This window comes from Sycon ciliatum, chromosome 5 (genome assembly GCF_964019385.1).
Source record: "Sycon ciliatum chromosome 5, ocSycCili1.1, whole genome shotgun sequence".
Lineage (NCBI taxonomy): Eukaryota > Metazoa > Porifera > Calcarea > Leucosolenida > Sycettidae > Sycon > Sycon ciliatum.
Window position 1 is genome coordinate 8,318,108 of NC_088647.1, and position 11,055 is coordinate 8,329,162.

At 48.1% G+C, this 11,055-nt stretch overlaps 1 protein-coding gene across 1 annotated transcript in view; it reads left to right on the forward strand.

The window, feature by feature from the left end:
- The first annotated feature begins 7,048 nt into the window (after nt 1-7,048).
- Nucleotides 7,049-11,055, forward strand: part of LOC135817440 (uncharacterized) — a 4,374-nt gene continuing 367 nt past the window's right edge. Inside the window, exons 1-4 of the mRNA XM_065330628.1 lie at nt 7,049-7,670; nt 8,069-8,860; nt 9,650-9,998; nt 10,697-11,055. The exon at nt 10,697-11,055 is cut by the window's right edge and continues 367 nt beyond it. Coding sequence (XP_065186700.1) covers nt 7,467-7,670; nt 8,069-8,860; nt 9,650-9,998; nt 10,697-10,983 — 1,632 coding nt within the window. The 5' untranslated portion in view covers nt 7,049-7,466 and the 3' untranslated portion in view covers nt 10,984-11,055. The remainder of the gene's footprint in view (nt 7,671-8,068; nt 8,861-9,649; nt 9,999-10,696) is intronic.

An 11,055-nucleotide genomic window follows, 5' to 3' on the forward strand; every position in this document is an offset into this window, starting at 1 on the left:
ATCGCATTGCTTGCTGTTCGAAAACATGTTTGAAGCGCTGTCCCTACATACCATTTTCCTGGCGGGTAAACGTGTCAGTACCAGGGCAACCCGTTCGGCTTGCGAAATTTGCAACAGCTCGGACAGTGAGAGAAGCGTCACGTCAAACTGTGACACAGACTGCACCGCACCATGTCCACGCCACCCTGAAACGCTGAGCTTTCTGCGCAGGACCAGCTCGGAGCAACGACTTGAGCCAGCACAGGTTTCATCCTGTGACAGAGTTTTATATCAGAGGCAGCAGTGCAGCTCCAGTGAATCCTCAACATGCTCCAGCAGCAGCTCTGCGACAAGCTGTCCCAGCTCGGCCTCTGGTTCGTCAAGATCGTCACTTGTCAGTAACAGCATTCGGCTTCACATCATGCAGAATAGCTGCAGTCCCGGCACGCGCAAACTGCACAAGGCGCTGAGCGGAGGAGGTGAGCGAGGGGAGAGGGAGCGCCACTCTGTCGACTCACCCATGTCGGTCACAAGATGTATTAGCTTCATTGCGGGGGAGGCATCACCACTCTGTATTGACTTGAGCAAGCAGCAAGAACATGACCTGGGCAGTGAAGAAGATGATGATAATGACGAGCATGGGGACTCACTAGAAGACCAACATGGCGGTGGCATTGGCAGCCTTATCGCATCGCGTTTGACTCATTGCCGTGCACCGCGGCCCCGTGCTGCCTCGATGCACCAGGACGAGCGCCATCCCCGGCTGGACGCCGACTTGCCGAACGTGGCGTTCAACACGTACATGCCCAGACCTCGCCGCTCTTACTCCGTGTCGCACGTCTCGTCACTGTGCCCTGTGGCCGAACAAGGCTTGGAGTGAACGGTTCAACCGATGCACACCTCGATCTGCTTGGGCAAGCCGCAATAGGTGCTGGCCTCTTGGTAGCAGCAGTCTGGCTGAACAACATGTAGCATATCAACGAAGTAAATCATCTCTGCAATTGGAAAGGCCAAGGAGAGACACAATCCAATGACATCCAGCGGGGAATTCCCCTGCCAGCGTGCATCCCCAACACTATCTACCACCGCGGCTTGGTTTGCTGATCGCATTCCAGAAGCAGTGCATTATGAACAGTTTGCCGTGTTACTGCCTTTGCCGCGTTAACTGATTGTAGCCAGGAGATACCTGAACCTGTCAGTGTGGATACAAGCCTGATTTGTGTGCTCCCGCGGTGTGTCATGCATCCATTCATCATTTAATTGCCATCCATGGAAACCATGACAACGCAATAATAAGACGGCATAGGCATACTGTTTGCTGGCAGGGAATTTCCGGATTGACTCTCTTCCAGGTGTACCCAGCGCGCTTTGACAAAATGCTTTGCAGTTATATCCTACTGAACAGGACACCAGTAGTTCCAGTACTAATTGCAAAATGTCCAACTAGTTCTGCTCGTGTGTGTGTGTGACGTGTGTGTGTGTGTGTGTGGGTGTGTGTGTGAGAGAGAGAGTGAGAAAGAGAGAGAGTTAGAGAGAGAGAGAGAAAGCACGCAAGCGTGGACGTACACAACGGATTTGTCAAATTCCCCGACGTTGCTTCATTTTTCAAATATCTATGCGGATGTATATACCCTATCTCCTTATTCCTCACATCAGCACCTCCCTTACTTGGGCCCTGCTCACTATAACCCTAAGCCGAGCAGCTCCATGATATGAATGACTGCCTCCTGTAATAAGTCGTCTCTAGTACGTATTATTATTTTTATCACCACTGCAGCACTTCTCCACTATTTTATGACCTTATTTAATCCTGATTAATCCAGAAATGCTGCTAATACTAGGACAGGCTTCTAACGTTGCACCTACATTGTACTTGAAGTAGGAAATGCTGCTATTTTTACTTGAAACTATTTTGCAATGTCACCGGACTCACCACACAGATGACTTGCCATGAGTCGTTTCACTACCTTTACTACACTACATTGGAACTAGTTTTATGGTTTCAGGTCGATACTATTTTGAACTTTTTTTGTGTCTATCTGTGGCGGAATGTGTGTGTGTGTGTGTGTGTGTGTGTGTGCGTGTGTGTGTGTGTGTGCGTGTATGCGCGTGCGTGTGTATGTGTGTGTGTATACAGTCCATTCATGAAAGATGGCTCTGGCAAGCTCCCGTATTTGGCGATTTTTCTTGATTTTATCGTACACAGTGCAGTGGCGCAAAATTTGAAATTGGATAAAGGGTCCAAAAGAGGTACCTGAACTGGGGTTCGAGCCGCGCAGTGCACTGTTGCAGGCGGGGTCAAACCGCCTGGAGTTTGATGGTTTTTCCCAATTCAGGGCTTTTGGGACAAACCTGGCTGAAATCCTATTCTTGTCAGGGCTTGCTTTTTGAAGAAACAGAAATGAAATAGACTTCCATGTTGAGAAACATAACACTACTGTATAATTGTAGCAGATGATATGCCAAATAAAGGGCCGTCCATAATTATCGATCTTTAGGCCTCGGTCACACTACGGCAGTTTGAAGCTGGACGCAGCGTCAAGCCGCAGCACTTGACGCAGCGCAGACGCGGGGTCACACAGTGTTTTTTTTTTTTGCAGCTCATGACCATGATGACTGCCGCGGCCGGCCTAACCGCATTTGTCTACGTCACAAAATCACCAGGGAAACTCAATGACGACACGGATTCCCACGGAAACCGGCCTTTTGCTTATCATACAAAAAAATTGTCGGACAAAGTTTTCAAATTTGTCATTGATTTTTGATTACAAGAAGACGAAAGGTCCACGCGTGCACGATCGTTGTTGTTTCTTTCCGAATTGGAAGCCATTTTCAGTTGTAGTGTCATGGATCAGGCAAGAAAAGTCCGCATCGCAGCTGTGTTTCTCCTGACTTCGTCATACTGGTTGTCCTTTTGGGGGCTCTTGACAACAACACAACACTCACAAGTCAACAGGCTCCAGTTGGCCGATGACCCACTCGAACAACTGGTCCTTTCTCGACATCATTTTCTTCTCAGAAAACGCCTCGCTCTGCCGCCAGGTTCGCGTACGGACTCCTCTCGAAAAAAAGAGGGAACAAAACAAACCTTGAAGAGACGAATGTCGAATGAATGCTCAACTCGAACATCTGTCTTGAAACTAATTTTACTTGAAAGACACTGTTTTCCCGCCAAGCGTCACTCCCACCAGCGGCAACGCAGTCGATTTCCCCACGTCAGACGCAGCAGCGTCTGACGCTCAAACTACCCGCGGTTGCGTCAGTTGCCATGGAAAAGCTCATGATTCTGACGCTGACGCAGCATTTTTGCCGTAGTACAGTGTGACCGAGCGTTGCCATGCAAAACAAAATGGAGAGCGTCGAAGGGGTTGAGCAGGATCAAATCAGGGAGTCGTAAAATACCGGTATTTTACGACTCCCTGGATCAAATCCATGTGCGCAGGTCAAGCTGCGGACCTGCGGTTCGAAGACGAGGACGGACTGATCAGTGTGATGGTGGACCAAGTGATCCAACACTGAGCTGAAGACGAGGTTGGCGAGCTACTGCCTTGTACTGTCAGTAGGCACCATGGCAAAGGAAGATAGAGTGTGATGGAGTGTGAGAAGATTACAAGTAGTCAACATGGCAAGATCAGCGAGAGCAGCACTTGAAAAACCAGGAAAAATCTAAACTACATACGTGGAAATTTTTAAATAATCGAGAGCAGCAGAAAGCAAAAATACAAACATAAAAAATATACACAACAGAACAACAAGGACAATCAAGGCTTGTTTGCTGCTACTTTAAGGGGGCACATCACCCAAAAATTCGCTGAAAAATCGAATTTGTAAATTCATATTGAGTGCTACGTCAGTTGAAAGAGCATGAATAGCTGCAAATTCTCTGAAAACTGTGTCCCTATCTGACCAGCCGTTCAAGAGTTATGGCCGAAAATGTGCCCTTGCAAGGAAAGATTTTTTTGTTGCATGCTGTCATTTGTTGGCAGCACTGTATTTGAATGTGAGCAGACCGTGCGCAACTTGTCGTATTATGGAAACACGCGAAAGTGTGCAGAATTTTGCCCCAAGTCCAAAAAAGTCCAAAAAATCACGTTAAAAAACCACGTATTGGGCTGCACGGCGGCGGGCGAAGCCCGCCGCCGTGCAGCAGGACTTTTGCCAGCACTCTCGTGACGTTGCAGATATGTGGCTTGATTATTGTAGTTGACGTTGATTTAGTGACTTTGGCAAGTTTGAGTCGTGTCAAGAAGTCAGGTAGGATTCAGTACTAGGCAGTAGTGAAACGTGAGTGGCAGTCTTTGCCGGTTTCTGAGGGCATCCTGGATTTGGTGTGCAGCGCTGTGGAAATGGCTTGCTGTGGAGGTCCCAGCACTGGATGTTGTATCAAAGGTACGACCTCGTAGCACGTGCTAAACCTAAAAAAAATCAAAAATTGACTTGGGCCTGTGGGAGTCCGCGAGAGAACGCCCACTCGTTCCGTTGTGACAGATTCCAGGGCCACGTTGAGGGGCCCTACCCCACCACCCATGGCTGCTTCTGGACTTGTTTTAGGTTTGGGTCCCGCGCACGGACAGAATGGGCACGAAAATGTGAAAAAAATGTAAATGCATTTGTTTGGCTCCTGGGTGGCTCGCACACCGTGGCACTATGCCGGAAATTTGAGTTTTTCCGGCCTGGAAAGCCTGTCAGTGAGGCGCAAGAACTTGTAAATCATGTCCTGAGGGCCAGCATAGTGGCAGGAGTGTGTGGTCAAAATTTCACTGAAATCCACTGAGAAACACCAAAGTTACGGTCAATTGAATGCCATATGAAATATTTGGGTGATGTGCCCCCTTAAATCTAACAAAAACTCAATTTGTATTCAAATATGCACTCCCAAACATGAAGAGCCGAAAATCCATTTTCGGAAAACCATGCACTTTCGCCACCACACTTCCGAAAGTTCGACTACTTTTTCGACTGCTGCCGCCACATTCCGAAAATAATTCCGAAATTCGGAATGCAAAACCTCTCTAATGAGACATCAAGGCGTTCTGGCTGTCAAGTCAATCTACCTTTTAATGTTACTTCCGACGTAGGTTACTAGGCTGGTTCGATAGCTGTCCTTCTTCTTTTGGCATAAAAGAAAGGACAACATGTTACGAGTTATGACTTGTAACTGTCCACCAACGTAACCAGATCATACATGTATACATGGTACAGTCAGCGACTGGGACAAAATGGCACAAAACTGACAAGGAGTACTGAGACATTCAACGACCTGACACCTGGCTCCAACACTTCTCCGAGGCGCAAACCAACAACCTTCCAGCTTGGAAGGCTCAGGTTCGGAAAGTTCCAAGAGGAGAAGGAAAGCGCGGTGAAGAAGAGCACGAGCTACGTCCCACGGCAACAAGGAATGCCGAAATTTACTGGATGATGACAAAGAGGGGAAGGTAAGTCTCGTCTCTGGTCTCGTCATCATCCAGTAACAATCCACATTCTTTGCTCCGTTGAGACTGTAGCTTGTGCTCATTTTCGTTGCGCTTAACTTCCCCTCTTTGGTCTCTCCATAACCTTGAACCTTCCGAGTTGGAAGGCTGTCGGTTAGCGCTACGGAGATATGTTGAAGCTAGGTGTCAGGACGTCGAATGTCTCAGTACTCTGTCAGTTTTGTGCCTAGTTGTGGCACTTTCTGACTGTATATAGTATCTAGTTTCAGTGGTGGAGAGTTACTTTTAACTCGTTTCCATAATTATGTCCTTTTTCCTTTCTCCAACACTTCTCCAAGGCGTCGAGTTGTAGTAAGGCCGGTATGTCCAATAGTCCTACTAGTCAAGTTCGTCATCATCCAGTAACTTTCGGCGTTCTTTGTTGCCGTGGCGCGTAGCTCATGCTCTTCTTCGTTGCGCTTTTCTTTTTTCCTTTCCACGTGAGTATTTTCGCTCCTGCTCTTGTAGTAGTTAAGCACTCTCATGTGGGGTAGTGCCTTTGCTGTTTGCATTACGCAGAGCTCACTGACTTGTCAGTTTGAGCACTCTGGCAAGGTACGTTCGGGCCTGATTGGAAATTTTTATTTTCATTGCTATCAGGTTCGGTCTCATTTCCTCTGTGCTGCGCTGGTGAGTTCACAAAGAACGAAACAGCATGCTGTCCGCAGATTGAGTATTATTATTATTAAAATTTTGAAAAGGGCAATCCCCACAGGCCTAAGGCCTTTTTACAGGGTACCCTATGTGGTCACGTACAGATTTGCGGAATAGTGAAAACGAGGAGCAAGTGCGAATGTCAGCTGAGAGAGAATTCCAGCGGTCAGAAGCCAGAAAGCTCAAAGCGAATAAGCCATAACGATTGCGTGCTTTAGCCAGTTTAGGCAGAGCAAGTGAATCTATGGTCGTATGGGCTGGGAACGTGTACGGGCAGGTGTGTGTGTTGTGGCGGAACGAAGGCAGACATTGATTTCTATGTGCTTGTGAGCAGATGACTTACTTTAGTGTGACTTTTAGTTTTAGTTTTAGTGCAAGCAATCAACTGGGTACTCACTACTCGGAGTGAGGGTAACATGGATGCAGCTAACGAGGTTCTTTTCTCTTCGTCGTTTTTTTAAGCCTATCTGTGTCGTGGTGGCATGCAACAGGTGGTTAAAACGCACCGGAAGCTTGGTAGATCTACAGTGTCACTGCCACTTGTGGACCATTCTTTGCTCAAACGTCAAAGGCTAAGGCAAGGGTTAGGTTACACGTATGTCTAAGAAGCAAGTCTATGCATGGCCGCGGTATCACTACCGAATGGTTATTTGAATCCTACAGCTAAATGCATGGTGTTTCATCCGGTTTGCGGAAAGGAAATCTATCCACTGTATGCCAGCCGTGCGCGGCTACTGTCTGTAGACGGCTTTCTACGACACCGCAGATTGCATCATGCGTTGGCCATCTTTACAATGATTGTCAGCTGTAGAGATATCTAACCGAATCACAGCAAAGCAGAGGCGCCTACACGCCACCCTTTTCTGCTTTGCATGAGTTGAGATCACCAGTGGTCAACGGGTCCGGCCAGTTCAACGATCCGCGAACTCGTCTGCGCTGCTCGCCGATTCTCAGTACCGTTTTTGAGACCAGATGCAGGCGCTCCCAACTAATTTTGCACGCTGCTTACCATTGTTTGACCCCGATGGTCGATGTCGCTCAGAATCTCAGACTCGGAATCCCTGGGCGCGCATGGGATGCATGGGAGCGTTTTGGGACCAGACGTTCACACGTACATGCCGATCTACGTGGCATGCGGTTCATGTTGACCCTGATCCCGAACTAACTTAGAAGGTGCAACACAGCGTGGATTGAGAAATCCAGAACGTCTGGTTTCGTTTGCGACACACCAAGGGCCGGCAAGGTGCACTAAATTAGTTGGCTTTTTGCTTTAGGCCCGACAGTGCCGAGCGAGAGAGCGTTGTGCGCAAGATCAGCGTTCCTGTGGTGAGCAAGCGAGTTACGCTATATTCTCGCGTGGAAATGAAAATGTCGACGCTCCCCTGGGCGCTTGTCGTCCTTCACTTCTGCCTGCACTTTGCCACCGCGAGCGACCACGTGGCCGACGAGCAGGATGCAAGCGGCGCATCTCAACCCGTCTCGACGGTAGAGCGGACATCTGCGACCTCAGCAATGACGACCACCATCAGCATCTCGACAAAGAGCCCGCTGACAACCACAGCCGTGGTAAGTTAATTTAAAAAAAGTCTTTGGTCCAAAGTTTGGAGTCCTCCATGCCATGCTATGGTACATGGTGCCACGAATTCACACTCCTTGATACGCATTGGGATTAGTGATACTCAATCTTTGATATTTGATACTTGATATTTTCATATTTGGCCAAAGTAAGCAACAATAGCAAATAAAAATAAACCACTTGGGCTACAGAACATGTCTATGTGCTGCTGCCTTTGGCACTCATCACGTGGCTGAAGCATGCAGGTGGATGCAGAATTCCTTTTCTTTGTTTCTATATCCATACAAAATAGTACTCTATGTTTGTGTGGCGGAGACCTCACTTTAGACGTGAACCCTTCATTTCCGATGACGTCCATGCATGTGTGCGTACTGCTCCTCCTTCTCAGGCCACATTCCCTACGCCGGGAGTTCAAAGATCTTCTGCAAATTCTAGAACATCTGCTGCAAGGACTACAACAGAGCATGGCATTGCCAAGCAGACTACTTTTCCAACAGATCATCCGTCAACGGTAGTCACAACAAGTACGCCGACTTCACGATCAAAATCTCCTGCTGATGTTAGTAACGGTACTTCTCCAGTCCATACTACCCCGGTCCATACTACCCCGGTCCATACTACCCCGGTCCATACTGCTCCGGTCCATACTGCCCCGGCCCATACTACCCCAGTCCATACTGCCCCGGGCCGTACAGCTCCAGTCCATACTGCCCCGGGTCATACTGCTGCAAGCCAAAATTCAACAACACCTAATTTGAGTACACATCCGACCCATACAAGATTCAATTCTCCAAGCAGTCATACTGATTTCCATAGTGATGGCAGCAAAGAGCCGACAACAACTACACCGAGTACCACAAGTATGCCAAGAGATTTCAGCATTGCTGGCTTCACGTTTGAGCAGATAAATGTTGCCACACCGCTAGCCTGCATTGTGGAACGGCAAGATGGCAACGAGACGATGTGCACGATTGCGATGAGTATCTGTCAGTCGCCTGCGGTATCGGCTTGGAACCCAACTTGCGGTATAGAGGCACTTCTAAATGACTGCCTGCACAGGAGCATGGCATGGCGAGGCACTATACTGTTTGAGGCACCAGCCAATGAGCGATCGAAGAGCAGGAGGGTGCCAGTCAACCTAGAAAGGTCACCTCAGAACATCTCAGGAACTAATCCAGTGGTAAGCGCTAGAAGATTTATATATTCATTACTTTGAGGGGAAGTTGCAAACGGGAAAAATCTGAAGAATATTTGTTACGCATTGCAGTTGGGAGAATGAAGTTGAAGACACCATTGCAGCTGTACTTATGGTTGATAAATATGGTGGTAAAGACACACCCATCTTCTATGTGCCATGCGCTACTTGATGTACCAGCCTGCTATGCCGGATACCGCCAACCATGCATCGACCAGGCGCCAGGCGCGAACTGATGGTGGTGGTGGTGAGAAGGAGAGCTCTGTGCTAGAACTTTGCAGCCTAGAGAGCGTGTGTGGGCAGGCGTGTGTTCACCGCCATATTGCCGGGTGTGTCTTTACCACCGTATTTATCAAGCATTGCAGTTGATCTAGTTTAGCATACATTGCCATAGTCTACCTGAGATAAAATATGTGCTACGTAACTGCATGGTAAATCCAATGTGGCATAATCTGCTCTTGAGCTGCCCACATGACTCGGTCGAGTGAGCTAAATACGCTATACAAGACTTCTTATGGCCATGTATCCTGATTTCTAACTAATTCACAGCTACTGCCGAGCATGGTTAAAGAGGCCATCATACTGGATGTACTAAAACTGGATAGATACTGGATAGATACTAGTACAGCGGATTGCAGTTGAGCACTCCAGGTGCGATGGGATAATCTGCATGTGTTCATATCAAGACTATCTAATCTGCTGATCATTTTTACAGTTGCCATATAAGGACGGACTGTATGCTGCTGCTGCTATTCTTGCACAAACTGAAATCAGGTGTTCGTCTTCAGCCAATGCACCAACACGGTCACACTCTCTGACGGCAAGGATAACTTTGAGCAATGCGTCGATCAACTTCACCACAGCAAGCCGGTCAACATGCTACAATTGTCCGAGGACCCGGTGTGGGAAGACTGCTCGTCTCCGCAAGGCCAGGCACAAAGCCGGTGCTTTGTCGACGATTTCAAGTTCATGGAACGCGGCGGCGAGGGCATTGTCCTGGAGGTGAAGAAAGGCGAAGAGAGATACCTCGGTTTCTTGAACTTGACCCACGTCAACACATCAATAAGCAACGGGACTGAACAGGACGCTGTAGAGGTTGTGATGGAAGACACTCCCTGCACTGGTATGTACAAGACATGTACAAGACATGTAATAGTTATAGCACCACGCGGTCAGATGTCCTATGCCATTCTAAGTCACGTGCAGACCATTGTTTGCTTCCATGTACACTGCAATAACATCATAGTCTAAAGTATTCTTGATTCACCATCATATTGCTACTTTGTAATGTACTCCCATGCTACACCACTAGAGGCTGGGCTTGCTTTCAAGTAACATCCAACTGGAAAAGCATCTGATCAGGATTGTGTGAAATTTGGAGTCAGCATTAGTATAATATCATGGCTCTAGTCTTATCCATGCGAGTAATCGGTGGTAGAGATACTCGCTGAATTGTTTGCAAACCCAGATTGACCGGCCATAGGGCCAGTGTTAGCGTCATGAGGCACTGGGAGACTATCCAACACTTGAATTGATCAGGACAATATAAACATAAAAATTAATCTAAAAAAAGTTATTAACACGGTCTAGGTTGTTACTCACAGTTTCATGGCACGAAGACAATGATAAGATAGCTCCCAATTGCAAGATTACAACCGTTGTTAGCCAATTTGTGTAACTAAGTTACTGATATCTACACAAGGGCTAACTCTGTTGCTACTACCTATCTGCCAGCATGGTCCCCTTGATAATCTCATCCAGTTTGGCTTGCCATACCATCGTTCTCCTCCACGCTCTGTGTTTGTTGCACTGTATTTGCAGAGAGTGCCATGACAATGGCATCATCTAACGCGGCGCTTATTGCTGCATCTTGCGTCGGTGCCGTGGCTCTCGTTCTCATCGCCGTGGGTCTGACCTGCCGCTTCCGCAAGCGCTGCCGGAGGCGCCACTTGCTGCGCCGCTACATGATGCACACAACCTCGCCCGGTGACTTCGCGGAGGCCGGCACGGAGCAGTACTTGGACCTGGACCCTGTGACCGGCGACACCGACACAACGGATGTTCTGGACATGCTTTCATCCGGAGACAAGTACCAGCGACTACTCTGATAAACATGTAGCTGCTGTGGACTGTGGACACATAACGAAATTGCCTAGGTAGTTTTAAGGGATACTAATCCT